The sequence below is a fragment of the Gadus chalcogrammus genome, chromosome 12 (assembly GCF_026213295.1).
Source record: "Gadus chalcogrammus isolate NIFS_2021 chromosome 12, NIFS_Gcha_1.0, whole genome shotgun sequence".
NCBI classification, from domain to species: Eukaryota; Metazoa; Chordata; class Actinopteri; order Gadiformes; family Gadidae; genus Gadus; species Gadus chalcogrammus.
In genome coordinates this window covers 24,236,141-24,256,416 of record NC_079423.1, presented here as the reverse complement: position 1 = coordinate 24,256,416, position 20,276 = coordinate 24,236,141, and the positions used below count along the sequence as shown (strand labels likewise).

The 20,276-nt window shown below is 42.5% G+C and overlaps 1 protein-coding gene across 1 annotated transcript in view; it reads right to left on the bottom strand.

Moving 5' to 3' along the window:
* Positions 1-20,276, bottom strand: part of LOC130393004 (BMP/retinoic acid-inducible neural-specific protein 3-like) — a 41,707-nt gene that overhangs the window by 14,763 nt on the left and 6,668 nt on the right. The window contains exons 3-4 of the mRNA XM_056603570.1: positions 9,023-9,213; positions 7,529-7,713 (exon numbers count right to left, since the gene is read on the bottom strand). Coding sequence (XP_056459545.1) covers positions 7,529-7,713; positions 9,023-9,213 — 376 coding nt within the window. The remainder of the gene's footprint in view (positions 1-7,528; positions 7,714-9,022; positions 9,214-20,276) is intronic.

Sequence of the window (20,276 nt, the reverse complement as noted above, 5' to 3'; positions counted from 1 at the left end):
AGAGGAGGATCAGCATCAGCCAGCTCCGAAACGTAAATGACAAATACACAATATACATAATACATAATAATATAAAACACAATATACATGCAACCAGTGCAAAAAATACATATGCAATACACACACAGTGAGACTCTGCCCCTCATGTGTGGTATAGACTGATATACGTATAATGGCTGTGTTCAAAGGCTTTAATGTGTTGTTCAGACAGATGTTATTGAGTATGTTTCAATTTCTAATGATGTTGATAATTTCCCAGTTATGCCTGTTTTATGATGCATTTCCTTATTTTATTACATGCTAATACGAAAATAAACAAAAACGAGTGGCACCTCTATTCATAAATGTGATTTAACAAAGGTAAAGGGAACAAATTTAACATATGTGTTGTTTATATTACTTGCAATTGGGTTGAAGTAACCATTTGGTGAGTATTTAAAAAAAAAAAGGTTAGATTATGTTGAATTAAAAGGCCTAAAATGCAATGGGTCCACCAGACCCAGCAGCACCTCCTGTGTAACAAAAAAATGAACACCCTATGAGGGTTAAACCAGGTATTTCCTGGTCAGTAGCGCAATGGTATTCAGAGACGGCAAAATACCGTTTGCGCCAGAACACGCCTCCTCCTTCCGCCGAACCGCCCCTTGGGGCGCATGATCAATCCCTAATTTACCGGCGAGTGGCGCTGGGGGGAAATGAACGCTCTGCGCCAGTTATAAACTAGCAACGACACATGCGCCAGTGACTAAGTCACTTGCGCCGGATGCAAGATAGGGCCCATGGTGTGCAGGCAACACAGAAACCATTGCTCGTGTGAAGACCAGGTGCCTCTTCAGTTTTTTAATCCATCACTTGGCTTTGCGGGGAAACCGGGACAAAGTAGTCAAATAAGAGCAATGGAATATTTGAAAAATAAAGGTTTCTAAAAAACTTGTGAAAAAGTCTTTAAAGTATTCAAAAGACAGAACACATGTTCAATATAGATTTTGTAAGAAATTGTATTATATTTTTCTGTGTCAATGAATACTCCTGTTTTGTATTAATGTACTAATAATTTTCTGGTAGGCGATGTGCGAGAGCGAGAGAGAGAGAAAGATGAGCTAGAGAAAGACGGACAAAGATCCAATGCTGGCATCTGTGTTCTGTTTATTATAATGTGTCAACACAATTAATTTAAATCTGTGAGGTCTCCACAGGGAACTGCAGATTGATTTCCAACATAGACAGATGTCCAATTTAAAGGGAAAATTGACCGAATGCAAATCTAAAGATGCCTTTCTCTACGCAGAGCAACGAGACCATCTGCGTAAAAACCCAGTGGAGTAGAGCATGTGCGCACACATTGTCTCCTCCATTCAAAATATTCAATAAAAACATTTGCTTGTTTAGCTTCTAATACTTTTAAGTATGTTCAAAATATCAGCAGGTATTATTTTGCACAATAAAGCAATGTCAACGATAATTGTGAAATTGGATATTTAAACAAACTTGAAGTATTGTGCTGAAAGTGTTTAGTGCTTTCGTTGTAATAATACACCGTTATCCGAGAGGTGTTTTCTGCTGACTGTGCACGGGAATTTACAACAGCTGCATTTAATGGGAGCACTAATTACACTTAAAGACTGGCCAAGAATAAGCAGTTTTTGGGCTCCTATAGCTCAAAGTGTTATGGTGTAAACTGCCATCCATTTCCACAGTATTATTTTGTAAGTGTGTATGTGTAAAGCATGCTGTATTTTCATTAACTGATGCCCAGTGTCCGAAAAGACAAACACCAGTCCCCTATAAATATAACGACCTCTAACCCGACGTTGTGAATTTAGGTTTGAAAATAAACATATATACCTAAAAAACAATGTTGTTCAGGAAAAAAACTTCATAGTGAGATTATGTCTTCCATTGGCAAGCTAGTAGCATCGGAAAGGAATCACCTTTGCTTTCACCTATGAATAATTTAAAGAATTGAATAAGCCTCAGTATGCATGTGTCATTCTATTAAAGGGCTTTGGAAATGTGTCTGATTCAGCCTGATGAACGAGACGATAAGAAGGTTTGAGGGACAACATTAATATTTCATGCGGTTGATCTGTTGGCTCATTTTAGAAGTACACATTCACCCAAGGCCGGTTTCTCTTAATCACCTCGGCACGGCGGAACACACATATCCACATTTGCATCCAAGATATGTTTCCGCTTGTTTATACGCTCTTTGGGGATTTTGCCGCATGTTTTGAAACCACTTTGTTGCACCGGCTTAAACGCTGATGGCAAACCGAGAGAGATAAGCTTGTCAAGGAACGAATGAAACGCTGAAGAAAAAGACAAACAAAAAAAGGAATAAAATACGATCAAAATGAGATTATATTTCATCCCCCCCTACCCTAATACAGGGCAAAATCCGGTCCCATCCCCAGCAGGGAAGCTTTATGATGGGGCAAAGTGGGATTTACTACAGTATGTCTCACTACGGTTAACTGAGTGGCTGCTGCGAAAAAGGAAAAATAAGCCTTGTGCTATTTGGAGGGAAAAAAAAGCAACTCCTAACCGGAGCAAGGAAGACAGTTTAGTGCTTTGGACCAAACTTGTGGTTCCCCTGATGTTTGCTGTTTTCTTTGCACAGGATTTGGGTCAGGGGGATATCCAAACAGCGATAGATTTAATTCCTAATGAAGAAGAAGACTTTCGAAAAAGAAAGACGACTCCAGCCTTCAGGATTCAAGCGGCCATGTGGCTCACATGTTCACATGGCGTCGGGGGGGGGGGTCAAAGACGAGTCAAATGATGTCCAATGCTTTTTAGCTTGCGTTTCTTTCCTTTCGTGGTGAGCAGACATTCTATAGGTAAAAGTAACAGTAAGAAATGGAAAGTCAGAAAAGACTAAAGGAAAAGTCTGAAAAAAAAGAAGGGAGATTTGAAGCCTTCCCTTCCCCGCAGAATAATGAAGACGTTAAAGAATCGGACCGAGAATGAATAATTCATCCCGACACGAGCGATAAAGGAGGAAAGGGCCGCTTTGTTGTCGTAATATACGTATTTATTTATTTTATCCTGCCATCGAAACCATTGCTACCTTCGCTCGTCCACCTCTCCTATACTTTATCGGGCACTATCTGATTTCAAAAGCAAAGTCCTTTGTGTCGCATTTTCTCTTATATAGTTGGAGGGGGGGGAGGGGGTGCAAAATTCATCCGAATGCTGCATGACCGCACCGAAAAAGCTTGATAAAAAAATCCTCTCGCTTTCAAATTGGGTCGAAGCATCATTCCTATTCCCTTTTTTTCCTTTCTTCTCCTCCCTGTCTATTAGATCCCTCTCCAGTCTCTGGGCTTTATAATGAATCTTCAGTACGGACCAGGGGCCTGGGCTGTAAATCAGCCGTAGACACCCTGATTGATGCAGCGTTTCTAGACTCCAGCCCTGGCCTCTCTCTTACTCCTGGGCTAAAGGGCTACATAATGACTGCCGCCAGGTCTGTCCTCCTCTTCGCGGGCGTCTGGCTGTTCATTAGCGCACGCGACGCCTTTTATTCATAAAAGGACCCGAAATGGCAAATGACGAACGGATCAAGCTCTTACCGAGGAAATTATTGAAATGGTATGGGTGATTCATCATGTGGTAGTGCAACCATAACCGCACTTCTCTTTTTTTTTTTCATTTGTTCTTTTTTTCTCCATCTCTTAGATACTTTTGATTTCCATCCAGGGCATCTATGCTTTGTCCTCTCCCACCTTCAGGGAAGACATTACCGCCATTTAAAATATGTTTTCTCCAGAGAAAAAAAAGCAGAAGCAGCAGAAGCAGTGGCAGCCTTTTAAAGTCAGCTTTGTTTCTGCCATCTATCTTCATCATGCTGAAGTTAAAAAGTACCCCCCTGCCCCCCATCCATGTTCTGAATGAAAGCCTGCTGAGGCTGTGAATATTTTACATCTGTCACCTGAAACAGCCTCGCAAACAATTGCACCTCACTTTGCTCATCTCAATCACAGGGGTGGTAACCAGCACTTTGGCCTAGCACTGGCTGCCAAGGCAACCGTGTGCCAATTCACTTGAGGGTATATATATACGGCTTCAATGTCACATGGCCTGTTTAGCAGTGGCAGGGCGGCTTTGGGGATGGCTTGATATAAAAAGTGTGCAGAGGATCAAAAACAGCGAGTTCGTTCTCTGTGCACACTATGACGGAAATGGACTCGGATCTATCCAATTTTCTCTGGATTTGTTTTTTTTATCCGGTTTTGCTTGTGGTAATGACTTCACGTCTTTGCAGTGACAAAGATAATTTAAAGTTCATGGTGGTCAGCCTCTGAAGAGGGAGGATGATGATCTATCTGGTGGTGATGCTGGGACGCAGCCAGAGAAGTGTTCTCCTCTGATATGAGACGAAGATAATGAAGGGGCTGGCTGGATATTCTCCTGATATTCATCCCCAGTCCCAAGCATTTACATTCTGCATGTACCACGCAGCACAAAACCACAATGTCAAAGTGTTTACTTATTCTCTTCGATTGGCAAATGATGGGAAGAGCTCATTCAAATGAAAGAACATAAATCAAAATGGGCTTGGTGGCCCAGTGAATACTGAGTAGTCAAACAGCGACTTTGGAGTTGCGGGAATACATATCGCTGTGTGTTATTCAGACTAATGGTAATGTGAAGATGTACCCATTTATTAAAATTAACTTTGCTTCTCTAGCTCATTAAAATCAACGAGAACACATGAACCATTGTCTTGCAAATGCAAATTAAATGATGACATCAAAGAGAAAAGGATTACCATTTCCAAATAATTGCGCATACGAAAAATAATGATTGTGTGGGCACTGAATTTCAGGTGATGCCATGAAAATAAGTATGGAGTAAGAATACCATAGAGTTATGAATATGTGTATAATCCGTTCGGATGGATATTTAGAAATGATTGAAATCTACCTCATAGTGCTAATCTGCCCTACAAAACATGTGTTTGATAGAGCATTTCATCAATAACAATAATAATAATAATCACACTATGTGCTCAGTGCTAACACGATTATTTAATTTGCATTGGTATCTTAGATGGTAGCTATAATGGGTCACATGCCATACTGTTTATGCAGGGATGTATGTAATAAAGGCCTACATCTCATCTAATTTCAGCAAGGATATAAATCAGAGCACACAGCAAAACCTACAGCGGCGTAACATTACGGCACGCCCCGGTGCCCTTGCTAAGGTTTTTTACAATATTGTGTTCACACCAGCCCTGGTTATTTTTTATGTATTTATTTTTCTTACACCACAAGCCTTGTAGCCACTGGAGTAAACAACAAATAGCCCCAGAAGGAAAACTCTTTGGAATGAACACTTTGTTCCAGTGCGAAGGGCAAACTCATCCACTTCAATTCATTTCTCTGTGATAACAACAGACAGAGTGATGAATGAACACGGCTCCGAGGTAGAGCCGAGCAAAAGATGCTGGATGATATTTACATCAAAAGAATGTTTTGATATGCACAGGATACTATTACTGCCACTGTAGTGTGACTGTGTGTGTGTGTGTGTGTGTGTGTCAGTGTGTGTGAGTCTGTGTGTGTGTGTGTGTGTGTGTGTGTGTGTGTGTGTGTGTGTGTGTGTGTGTGTGTGTGTGTGTGTGTGTGTGTGTTTGTGTGTTTAGAAGTGTGTGTCTCAGTGTGTGTGTGAAAGGTGGGGGGGTGGTAAAAGTCGGCTTACAGATGAGGTTAGTCGTTTGCAAGCGGGACTACATCAGAAGCTGTTTCAGAAATGGTGCTGGGCCAGTCTTAATCCCTGCCCTTGCTTTTAGCCGACGATTGCAAGACATGAAAGGTACGGTCGCTTCTCATCTGAGGTCGCTTTCTGCAAAGACTCGGCCGTCTGCAAATGCTCCTCTCAGCTACGGAAGTTCCTAGAGGCCATGAGATAATTGATATTCATTTTTCTTTCATTTGAACGTTTACTTTGTACAAACAGCACACTTACTTGTTCAAACAAGACCTAATAATCTTGAAGATAGCCTGTCAAAGAACGATATTCATTGTCCATATTCAAGGCTAGTGCTAACAACTTCATGATCACCTGAATGCAAGTTATTTATATGACTCCATAACTCAATCGGAGCATTGTGTTTACATTTGCAAAGTTTGTGGACAAATCTGAGCGGTGACTTAATAAGTCACTTTAATGTGCTGGTGTGCTCAGATAAGATAGAAAGCCGCTGGAACGAGCCAGTAAATCTTTAGAATAAGATAATTTGTGCATTGCCAGACAGTCTTGAATTAAAACCTAAACTACAACGGCATTTGAAAAAATCTATTGAAACAGTTCCTCTAGTGTTCTGTACTTGCATTTTGATGGGATTTAAGGTGTAGCTACAACTCAGCTCTGCAGTATTTGGGATCGATAAATCTATGGTGATATTGTGCCTGGTTTATAAAAAATGCTGGCACTTTCCACATTGTATTCACTGTGTTTTTGCTGCAGTTATGTCCCTTAAAATCAGGTTGTAATGTGTTTTAATGTTGCTGACGCAGACCTGTATAACTGGAATATTTTTCCAGGATGTTGTTTTCTTCTCCTTTTGAATTATAGCTGGCCCATTAGTTTTGGTCTAAAAGTGGAGCTATCATTGTGATGAATTCATAGATGAACAAAACATTGGGCATCTACTCTGAATCTTAAAGGTTCTGTTATTCATCTTTCATCAAATTTTTCAAACACTAACCAGAATTTAGGGAAGCCGGTCTTGATAGTGTGACTAATGTGCACCTCAGTTGTAGCAGGTAAAGAGTAATTATCTGGCCTGACTTGATAAAACTCAACATAAAAGTCAGGGCTAGCATTAGGTGATCTAAAATTGATTATTTGAGTGGAATTTTGGGGAAATGGCATAGGCATCTCTCACTATCAGTGAGTGAAAAGCTCTGTGTCATTTCCTTCTTTAGTTGACTGCTACTGCGCCTTTACCAGCCGAATTAGATTTTAAACCGCTGCTGACTAATTTCTGCCCAATTTAGGGAATCTATTCACTGATTGGTTTGGCGGAACTCACCTTGCCAGTCAATCACAGATGCGTGAAATGCAACAATGGCATCCGAGTCTTGGATCTTACCTACCGTACTTTATTTGTAGAGCATGGGGTTAGTAGTATTTATTTTTCAAAACAATGCCAATGTTGATCCACGTTTCTAAAATGGATATTTTCGGTCCTTGATTCTGATTGTCTAGAAGCTGTTGTAAAATTCACACATGCAACTGCATAACAATTCATATTTTGTATTTTAATGTGCTGCCAATCTCAAAGTATCCTAGCCTGTGTTGCTTGGCATTTTGCATCATTGAGGAACAACAATGCTTGGCAGAAGAATTATGCAATTTTTTTATGTACTTTATGCAGCCGTGGGTGCTTATTTTTTTAATCGTATTAAGGAGTCCGTCCATGGTAACCGTTTTTATAATAACAATAAAAACACCCCACAGCTGTGCTTAGCACACTGTAACCCGCGACCTCCGGTGGCTCATCGCCTCACTCTACCTTGATGGCGGTGGAGGCGATCTGGATGTGGTGCAGCTTGCGCAGGGTGCTCTCTCTGTCGATGAAGTAGGAGGCGGCCAGCTGGTGCAGGGCCTCCAGGGTCACCGCCGTGCCGTTGGCCTCAGTCGCCTCCGCCGTCTTGCTCAGCCTGCGCTTGTCCACGAAGATCATGAGCGACTCTTCCCCTGCGGGAGACACAGACGTGGACAGGCGCACGTGCGTCCGGTACATATGTTGAACCACGTACAAAAACAGAGTAAAAACGCAGACACGTCGACGCATGGACCTATACGTACATACATACATAAACACACACATTCACACACACAAACACCCGCACACTGACCCAGACCCGCCCGTCTGCATGCACGCACACACACACACACACACACACACACACACACACACACACACATAGATTACAAGATGGGGTACAAAATCTACTTAGGCTACTGTTTTCTCTCTCTAACAACATACATCCACTTGCTGGGCAACGTAATCCATAAACGGGATGAAGGGTAAAGATTAAACCTGAACTGCACTACAGGGTTGGACTGCATTTCCTTTCAATTGCAGCCTAACCCTTACTGGTTGGATTTATTCAACAACAATCACAAATAAACAAACAAGCTAATAAATCAAGACACACAATTAAATAAGATAATCGCTCCATAATTGTTGACGAAAGGTCATTGTGATCCAGGGGAAGTGATTGAACATGACAAAGAACTTAATACAATGTTTGGGTATCACACACACACACACGCACGCACACACACACACACACACACACACACACACACACACACACACACACACACACACACACACACACACACACACACACACACACACACACACACACACACACACACACACACACACACACACACACACACACACACAAACAGCAAAAACAAATCAAAGCACTCAAACAAGTTACACATGTTACACAAGTCACACAAACAGTAATTCTCACCGCCTACATCGTTTACACTAACTAAGTTCAAGTGTTATTTGTCACATATCGCACATTATCATATGTGCAACTGGCAGTTGTTCACTTTGCCTGACTCGTTTGACTGTGCTTAGAAAATAAATTATGAAAAAACAATGATTCTAAGGATAAGAATAAACTAGTAAATAGGAAAAGTAGTTTATATAAAATGAAGTGGAAATAAAATGTTATTTTTATGACTGTAATAAATTCAGTATATTGGGAGTTCAAGTGCTATTTGTCCATATCACACATATTCATATGCAGGCAGTGCTTACTTTGCCCTCTCCTTTGACTGTGCTTAGACAATCAATTATGAAAAAACAATAATTCAAAATATAATAATAGTTAGGTGAAGTAAGAACAATTATTTATATAAAATGAACAGAAAATACATTGTTATTTAATTGTAATGAAATCAATAACGGTATATGAGTTTATATATATATATATATATGTGTTCACAGATGCTGCTCTCCACTATCCCTGTGATTTACCTCCCAAGGTGGCGGAGAGCAGGAAGTGCGTCCCGTACTTCCTGATGATGGCGTCGGTGATGGAGCCAAGGCTGGGTCTCCTGCCCAGCTGCCTGATAGTGTGCAGGAACTCGGGGTCCAGAGGTAGGGGGAGCCCATTATTCTCCTGTCTCTCCAAGGCTAAACTGTTCACCTTCCAGCGACCAAACTCCCTGCAAGGGCACACACACACACACACACAAACATGAATGCATACAATAACACACACGCATGCATACGCACACAATTCACACATCAAGGCGAAGACAAACAAACAATAACAAGCATGGGGGTGGGGGGGGGTCCATTAGGAGACCCCCTCTCTCGATCATGGTCGAATCTGGGCAGGGACGTTCGCAGGTATGTTCAATAGAGCAAACACACATCAAGGAAAACACCCACAACATAAATCTCTAGTACTTCTCCTTGTTAGCCGCCTGTTGAGAGGGGAAAGGCAGTGGGGTGGCCTACTGTGGCCATTTTTATAGAGTGGTACAGCTTGCGATCGCCACAGGAGCCTTACATTTAGATTGGTTCCAAACAGGCCGTAATATATGATGCAAAGCACGACCTCGGGGTGACGCGTGCAGACCTTTCTTCAGAAATAATAACACCACGCTGTTCCAACCTCCGGTACATGCGGAACACTTGGTTTTGATGTGTTTGTGTGTGTGTGTGTGTGTGTCTGTGTGTGTGTGTGTGTGTGTGTGTGTGTGTGTGTGTGTGTGTGTGTGTGTGTGTGTGTGTGTGTGTGTGTGTGTGTGTGTGTGTGTGTGTGTATGTGTTCTTCCTTCCCTGTGAAAAACATAGTTTTCCCTGCTGGTTTTAAATAACAGCAAAATCTCCCCTCATCACCAATCACTTTCTGAGGGACGGCGGTCAGCCGAGGGGTCGTAATCATTGGATGGAGCCAGGGAGCTCCTCCGAGTCTCCGAGAGAGGGGGGGGGGGGGAAGCGGAAGTGTAAGAGTGTGTGTGGGGGGGGGGGATACTGTTTGATATTCAGCCTGGCCTCGGAGTGTGCGAGCCATCTTTATCTTACTCTCCACCCGGGGAGCGAGGTCGCTTGCCGATGCATAGATTAGCCCCTATTCACGGAACAGCTGCTGAGGCACAGGGTTTCCGAGACAGGGACGCAGGGAGCGGAGGAGATTGAGACCTTTACACCGTAGGCGGTGAGGAGGTGTCGGGAAGATTGGCCTTGACGATTATTGTTTTTTTCACTGATTGAAATTCCAAATCTGTGCTCATTCTCAGCACGTCACGTGTCTCACGAAAAGCAGAAGTCTACTTAAAGAAAATGCCCCAAAAATGACAATCTGACACTTTATATTTCCTCCATTTTACATTCAAAATGGTGGATTCTGCTTTTGTCACAATCTGATATATATGTAGAAACTCGTAGGGCATGCAAAAACACACCCCCCAACTCAAAGACCCATTGACCAATGTTCCTTTGCGAGCACACACTCACAAACACACACTCACACACACACACACACACACACACACACACACACACACACACACACACACACACACACACACACACACACACACACACACACACACACACACACACACACACACACACACACACAAACTCACACACACACACACACGCACGCACACACACACACACACACACACACACACACACACACACACACACACACACACACACACACAACCCCCCCCACACACACACACATACACACAACCCCCCCCCCCCACACACACACACATGGCTAACCAAACAAAGATGCCCTTTGCTGCAACACTAACTTTGTTGTATCCCAGAATATCCCAGAGACCTCCCCATGGGGCCAGGCTCACTGCCAATCAATTTACCCACCAATCCACAAGTCAGCCCTCAAGAAAAATACAAAACAGAAAACAACTCATTAGGGCCCGTTTTATCTCAGCTTTTCGCTATAATGAGTGACCATTAGTGCTTCTCTCTGTCCACAGGGGCCGGTTGAGCAAGGAAGCAGGGCGAGAGAGAGAGAGGGAGAGAGAGAGAGAGAGAGAGAGAGAGAGAGAGAGAGAGAGAGAGAGAGAGAGAGAGAGACACACACACACACACACACACACACACACACACACACACACACACACACACACACACACACACACACACACACACACACACACACACACACACACAGGGGCCATTCACTGCTATTGCTCACTGATGGACATTGAATGGATGCTGCTGCAGGTAAATTGGGCCACACAGACACACACACAAACACACACATACGTAAACACACACTTTGTTTATGGATGCAGACAAACTTCGTAGTTCACGCCCAAGAGACACGCACCAATGAACAAACAGGTACACACACACAAACACACTCACACACACAAACACACTCACACGTCCACTCACACACGCACGCTCACACACGTACGCTCACACACGTACGCTCACACACGTACGCTCACACACGTACGCTCACACACGTACGCTCACACACGCAAAGACGTAAACATGTACACAGTGTTGGAGAAATCCCAACGGTTTGATCCTCCATCTGTAAAGCTTAGCGCCACAGTGCCAGGGGTAGCGCGGTGGGGGTTGGTGGGACGGAGCTAGGGGTGGTGCTGGTGGTGAGTGGGAGGGGGGGGGGGGGGTGTATGTGGGGAGTGCGGTCAAGGTTTCGGCTCCTCCTAACTGCGGAGGAGGAGGACGATGGAGAGGAGATAAAATAACGCATGCGAGTAAGAGACCCCCGCTGGTTGTCCATCAAACCCCCCTACCACCACTCCTCCTCTTCCCCCCCCTCCCCCCCCACCCCCCCCCCCCCCCCACGGTAGCCAGCCCCTTGGTGTCAGAGCGCTGGCGCACATAACAAATCTCGAAGTCAGCGTAGCAGATAACACACTGACACGGCCCAGTGGAAGCGCTCATGTCGCGGAGCCAACACTGGATATAGGTGCAGGGCCGCTGGACAGCTTCGGCTGAGTGACTAGAGCTCATTCTTTGGGGCTTATTCAAAACCTTACAAAGGTTGCACCACCTATCGCCAACCCAACCCCTCCCCCCAGCCCCCCCAGCCCCCCCATCCCCCTCACCTAGCAAACGACAAATAGCCAGATGATGGAAAGAAATACATTGTAAGCTAGGTGTATTATTTTTGTTGTGTGTACATAGTCTCTGGTTCCCCACTGATTTTGTATATTGAATCTATTTCTTTATCTTCTTCTTTTCATACCTCCCAGTGTTTCATGGCTTTGTCGCTGTGAGGTATGGAACTTATTCCCTGGAAATAAGACGAAGCCTGTTATCTTCAAACTCAAAGCCGTATGCATGAGGCGCTGAGGTGGTGAACGGATCTTTAATTAGGTCTAAGCCAATGGTGTCATACTCCAATCCATATCTGTCAGCAAGCTCACAGTTTGATCAGCAAAAATAAAGTTGGGCTAAAGCTGTTCAATCAATGAACAAGTCTTTGTGTATTTGTGCCTGTGCGTGTGAGTTCATGCACGTGTATCTGTGTGTATGTGTGTGCATGTGTGCATGTCAAAGAGAATGTGCATACTTCCAGCAAAAGGGTGCTTGATCCAGAACAGCATGAAAAGCCAAGCTTGATGCTAACTTTGCTTCAAAAAGACCAACAGAGTACCGGAAAACAAGCAAAGATAAAAGACAAACAGAAAAATACCAATACTGCTATATTGGCATAATGTTTATTATGAATATTGGTGCAATGTTACAACACTATTTCTCCCTTAATATAAAACAAGCAAAGATAAAAGACAAACAGAAAAACACCAATACTGCTATATTGGCCTAATGTATATTTTGAATATTGGTGCATTGTTGCAATCTATCTCTGAACAAAGATATTCTTAAAAATAGATATTGCTAGGGGCCAGAAGCCGGAAAACGAGGAGAGCATACAATTTTCAATATTTTATATTTCTATTTGACCCAAATAAATGTAACTCAGTTGATGGAGACCAATAACCAAAAACATAACCGAGGTCAAAATAACATACATGAATGAATCTGCTCAACATAAAACATAACCAGACCTGCAACTCTATCGTAACCTTCTACAATAGAGACATGTCCCATAGTTTAACCAATATACTTAATTGGTAAAATGATAAGGGAGGAGGAACACAAACAATAATCAACACATTTATAGCTCAAATAAGTTAAGGTTATATTGATCTATTACTTATTATTTTATTAGTATATTGCATTTATCCTATTAACTAAAACTATTAAAGATACTGTTCTTAAAGAATAGTCTGCCCCCCTATGAGTAACAGTCCAGCTCCACTAATAGACTAAAAAACTCTTTCGTCCCCCTGGCCATCAGACTGTACAACAGCTCCCAGTAAAGGCAGGGAGGACAGATAGATAACAACAATAACAACAATGGACACTTTATTTATTTATTTATTTATATTTATTTATATCTGTATTTTTGCACCTCCATCTGCACTGTTTTTATGTGTGTTTTCGGCTGCTACTGGATACTTGAATTTCCCCCGGGATTAATAAAGTATACATCTATCTATCTATCTATGATAAAGCAATTATTCAAATGAATCAGCCAAAGCTATGTTTAAACCCAGATGGTCTGGGGCTCTGGTACTTTGACCCAAGGCCACATGCCTCCCATCGCAGCAGCACAGGTGAACTCCATTAAAGATACAAGTATGTACCATGAAACCAAAGCTATGTCAACTGAACTAGATAGTGTATGTGAATTAAGTATGTTAAAACAAATAATGTGCAGCTTAAACCCCAGAAGAATATATTTATTTATTACACGACTCTTCTCAATGCCGTGGAATGCTCCGTTCACTTGCATGGGCCCTTCAAAGCCTGTATAGTATAATTGACCGCTGTCAAGGAAAGTGTTTTTTTTACTGTCTTTCGTATCACTCAGCAAGTTGTCTGCTAGTTTATCAACCCCAGCGTACTCGGTTGCTAAGGGACGTCAACTTCTTTGGCAGACTATTTCTCTGCTGTTTAACACTATGAATGCTGGTAACAAATTGATTGTAAAAAGACACACTGTGTGAAGTTATTTTATCGTTTTGGCAAGTAGCCGTTATAAGCGGGATTATATATAGAACGTCGCCGGTCATTATCGGAAATAAGCCCCTTCAGGGCGAAGCAAGACACCTCCGCTTATTTTCCCGATAATGACCGGCGTTCTATACATAATTCCTTACATATTGTATCATTCAACTCACAAGTTGTTATTCTGAACCTTACACCTAAAATGAGGGATGTTCTGCCGGATCTCATAACAACACAGTTGTACAGAAATTATTATTATTATACTCCATTAGCAAAGGGTTATATTATATAATACTAAACATTATTTAGAATTGTAGAATGTAAATGTACCCTTATTTTAAAGTGTTTGCAAGCTCTCTGCTTACAGCATTAATCTATGCTGCCAAACCCACAGCTCCAAAACCCTCCAAGAATACCACCACAATTATGACATCTAATAGTCAATTTTTGCTACCTCACAGAAACACCAGTGAACCTAGTGGCAAATCAATAATTTGCATGTAGATGTAAACATAACGCGTTGCTAAGAGCAACATGGCAACAATGGTGAGGCGTCTGCAAGTGCACGGCACTGCTGGTGGATCTCCCTGACAACCTTCAATTCCAGCCTTCAATTGACCCCTGATTGTTTACATGATCATTTTTCAAGGAGAATGGGCTCCAGTGGCCCTGGAAACAGCAGGAAGCGACTTGCCGCATGGGAACAACAATGTGGATGGTATTATAGATTTGGATGTGGATGAGTTTTCCTAAAGGGGAGACCATAATCACAAAGACAGATGAAAAATAGCAGTGAAAATGAAACACACATAACAGCATTTGACATTGTGTTCCAGATTAAGGTGGATCATAAATACGAATCGCTGTTCTGTGTTAAACCTCCAGGCAGACCAAAATACAACAAAAAACATTTTGATAAAGGGGCTTATCCTTGGTCATGTTTGTTTTGCTGTGGTATCATGTCCAAACTGATATCTGCACACATCTGTTGACGTAATTGATTTGTTTGTAGCCGATACATTATTTAACATCAGTTAATTACTTTGTAATGTGGCTGGTGAAACTGGATGCCTTGATGAAGCTTAAAAAAAAATACTGAGACTTTTACAAAGGTAAAAAGAAAATGATCAGAAAGTGAATTTTGGATCCTGTTGAAAATATAAGACAAACTGGCAAACAGATCATCTTTTTTTGACTTAAAGAGGTGTCAAATTTTTCACTTCAGCACATTAGTTCCTCTGTTTGATTTAGTTCACGTTTCACCTTTGATCTCAGGTAAGAAGCCAGCGGAGTGAACAGCTAGCATTGCAACTTCTCATCATTTGCCAAATTAACGTTTGTGTGTGTAAGTCTTTCAACTACAACATAAATCATTCTGCGAGCAACAACTCAGGAGCAGATACTCATGGGCTGTTTCTCAGGAACATCTGAGTATCTGGAGTATCTTGAGAAACTATTGCCAAAGGTTTGCCATTTAATTGGATGAAACCAGGCCAACAAAAAAAACAAAAACAAATCAGCCCCCAGCGAAAGACCTCACTATCTCCATCATTTAGTTTTTATGGAAATTTCGTAATCAGTCAAAAAGCAGATCATGTAAAATACTTTGCTAATGGACAACGTTATGAAGGCTATAGAAAAACAACTAAACGTAACGTGCTGTTCACCTTTCATCAACAAGACAAAGTGAGTACACAATGCCGTGTTTTGTAGTGAGTTACCCCAGATACTGAAATAACCTACTGTGCACAAACGCACGGAGGCTCAAAGTTATTTCAAGGACCTCCCTGTAGAGAATTGTGCAAAAGAGGGAATAAAGTCCTTCACGCCTCATTCAGCGGGATCCTAAACAAAATTACATTTGTTTGTACGACCTTGCCAGACAATTTGCAGAAGTGCTGTTCTTTTCAAAGTTGCAGAAGCCTTTACTTTGTTTCAGTTAGCTCTCTCTCTCTCTCTCTCTCTCTCTCTCTCTCTCTCTCTCTCTCTCTCTCTCTCTCTCTCTCTCTCTCTCTCTCCCTCTATTACTTCTAATCTAAAATGACAAGGATCCTTCTCAGAACTGCATGCCTGCTCTTCAGCTACAAAAAAATAAAGCTTTTTGATTTGGACTTAAAAAAAGACACGCTTGACAATCCACGTATACTTTGTTTCCATGCTAGATTTAATTCAAAGGTACATTTGAGGGTGAGCATGTCAACTTTATTAATCAAGCTTCTTAAATGTGAATGTGAGGCGGATATGAGAGAGTGCAAGAGAGAGAGAGCGAGACAGAGAGAGATAGTGTTGAAGCAGGAAGAAGGGGGATAAAAGAAGGAGTGAGAGAGACACCATCGAGGCGTAGAATTTATGTTCTTTGTCATTTATCATCTTCCATGTGTGGGAGGATGGCAGGGAGGGAGGGGAAAAGAGGGGAGGGAAGGAGGGAGGGGGCAAGAGGGAGGGAGAGAACGTTGTGCTGAGGTTCTGAATCTATCGGAGGAGGGGATGTGGGGATGGGGGGGTGGTGGCAGCAGTAGGGTTTCAGCAACATCAGGCGAGTAATGAGCGGAAATCCTATTAAGCCTGGCGAGTGGTTGCATAAACAAGGGAACACGTAGCTCCCTCGTTTTAATTTGTTTTATTTAAAAAAAAAATCCTTTCACGCCTTTTAGAGTCTCAGACTGTTTGCAAATTGCAGTTTTAAGTAGTTTATTATCGGCTGTTGTGGTGACCTCTGCTTGGGCGCTTTGTTGCCGCAGCACCTGCATGCAGCGTTAACTTGACAAAAACAAAATCATTTGGAAATTTGCTATTGCATATGCCACAACATGTTTTTAAAATGTTCAGCTTACATTCAATGCTTCTGTTCGTTTCGACCTCTGCCCCCTTCATTTTGCTCGAAAAAGGGCTGTCAGCGGGTCTAATTACATTCAACGTGCGTGTGGACAGAGTAGACACACTGCTCTATCTTACTGGCAGCTCTTGTGTCTTTGAAAATGAAAATGTGATGTCGGGTTTTGTATTCAAACTTGAGCAGAGAGGCGGCTTAGAATGACTTTGTAAGCAAAACTAGAAAATGTAAAATTGATTTAAATTGTTGTCGGCCCTCTGACGTAGGAATGTAGCCTTCTAACCATGCAAATTAAATTGAATTAAAATAACCTATTGGATTTCCATTTCCATGTCGTCATCAATCATGTGGCTACAAGGAATAAAAACATAATTCATAAAATTGATATTCAATGGCTTGGATTTGCATTTTTAATTGTGATATGTGAGGCCTGCATAAATCTCATAAAATGAAATTAAAATAAATTTAATGTACATAAATTACGACGAAGTAAAAAAAAATTAGCCCAGACATTCTAAGCAATGTATGGCCCAAAGGCACTTCATGTAACAATATGCAGCAATTAACTAGAAATGCATGATCCAATACAAACAATCATGTGAATGTGCAGCATAGATAGCACACATATAAACATAAGGGAAAATAGTATTTGAAGAGAGAGAGAGAGAGAGAGAGAGAGAGAGAGAGAGAGAGAGAGAGAGAGAGAGAGAGAGAGAGAGAGAGAGAGAATGGAAAAAATAGGGAGGGCGAACAGGAGACCAGATGCAACTGGTAATGTGTTGACGCAATACGACGGCTGCTTATCCCTTTTGTGCCATGAGTTGCCACAGAGCAGTTGACAGCAGACTAAAAATCTCGCTCACAACATAAACAGTGCCAGGGATCCTAGCCATTGCATAATGAGACATGTGTGCTCTGGGGGTAGCAGTGCGACAGAAGGAAGGTTCCAGACCCCAAGCTCCTACACCAACAAGCCCCAAAGTGCCTTTGAGCATCTTAATAACTTCCATGTGTATCACCACAACAGTAGTGGTCAGCCTTGCAGACTGGTAAAGGGTGCATTTATGAATTGGGGAGTCTCTATCATTGACTGAACAGTGACCTTTTATACACATGTTAGCCTAGTTGTGGACGGCACAGACATCTTGTTTACTTTGTCTAGACGCTGACCTTTTGATGGACATTTATAAACACCTTATACTGGACATTTCTACTGTTGTATAAGCCGCACTTCATGCCGCAGTCGTTGTTGAAAGTACAACACTTAAACTCGCACAAGGAAAGAAATCAGGAAACCACTGACTGAAGTTTAAAACATTTATTTAGAACTTTAAGAAAGTAATACAAAAGCCGAGCTGGTCTGTAGAACAACAGCCTTTTCAGCTTCGGCAAACAGTTTTGTTGTCTCGCTCTGTGATTCTGCCCACATCCTCCAAGCCAGTGTGGTTATCAAACAATACCCATACACCAACTTCAGTTTTTACCGTTATTTTCGTGGTCTTCAGGCACAACATGGTTTGCCACACAGTGGTGGCAAACCTTTCACCCAGTTCGCAGGTGTCAGGAATCACTCACGTCATAGATTTAACAATTTGATCCATGAAATGGTAATAAATTGAAGTGTGGTGGTGTGGTTCCACGCTTTTCTAGTTATTCCTGCCATAGGCTTTTCAGCATGACATACAGATGTCAGAAACATAATACCAACAGCAGACCAACATTTGACAACAGGGAGCACTATACAATCCCCCATGGGGTACATCAGATACCCTGCAGCCCCATTGGTTACATACAATACAGAGCACAACTAAGGCAGGTGGAGGCTGGGGTGATGGTGGGCGAAATTCAGCTCGGCACACTTAACTCCGCAGAGTGAGTGTTTGTGATGGAAGGTCTTAAATTGACTGGCTATCAGTGTAGGTGCGTTTGATTGACAGCTTTAGCCATCAGCAGATAGGGGTGCATGACAAGAGTGTCCCGCCAAAGCTAGCTACGCCCAATTTTCCTCATCCTTTAACCTTGCCTTCCTTATCCATTCCTTTCAACACTTTCTAACCATTAGGTTGTCTCAACCTCAGCAGAAGAATTCTACCTTACAAGGATTGTTAGTACTTACTGTTGGCACAGAACTTCTGATGATCATTTAAGAAGCAAGAGGCTCTTCAGGAGAATCACGATAGAACCCTCAGTGTTTTTCAAACTATTATCTCATTCATAAAGCATATAATGCCAGATAATGATTACAATACCCCACGGTTCTACTAACATTCTCCCACACAGTCCGTTACTTTCCTTTCTGCTGTTTGCACTTTCACACAGATTAAATTCCTGACAGACAAATTCATTATTTGAATTTGAATTGAGTGGAGGTAGGAGATAGGAGGTATTAATAGTGAGGCAGTACATACAAGCGTCGTCTTGGAAAGTGAAAGACAAATATATCTGTGTCTTCCATGTGCGATTGCAAACACACACTCCAAAGGGCTGGCTGTGTTTCAGCAGGCTTCCATCTGTTTATTCACAACCATGTCTGTGATGATAAAACAAACCGAATGAAAATATTGCATTGTGATTCAATTCATTAAACGAGAAATCGGTCCAACATTCTGCCGAGAAGCAAACCCGACAAGCTTGTACTATTTCATATTCCGTTGGCATTTGTCTTTGGAAATATCCAAAGACATCGACATTGAGAATGAAACTGCCATTTGAACTCCCGCTGAACACACGCCCACACACAAATGCTCACACATGCACCCTAAGACACACACACACACACACATGCATACACACAAACACACACACACATCCGCATTCCGCACACACACAGACACACACACACACACACACACGGATGCACATACATACATGCATGGACAAACACACACGGACACACACACTAACACCCACACACCAACTCTCGCACGCCCCTACCGACCCCCCCCCCCCCACACACACACACACACACACACACACACACACACAGAACCAACATCAGCCCTCCTCTCATCCAGAGAGAAACGCTTATGGCTACGCATGCGATGGGCAAGCATGTGAGCGTCTCTGGCAGGGAGCAGCTCCTCGCCGCCACACACACCTCTGGCACCTGATAACCCCTCCCTTGTCACACACTTGTCACATGGCATAAGCTGGATGCAGGATGAGTTCCTCATCACCGCAGGAGCCCTCTGCGCTCGGCTGCGGCAGCGGCAGCCGCGTAACGTTCTTTCCACTGGCTCTGTCCTCCAGCTTCATTCAACCTCTAACGCATGTGGAGATGGAGAAGACCCTCTCTCTCTCTCTATCGCCTGGCCCATCTCTCGCTTGCTGTCCCTCTATCAAATAATCTCTTTC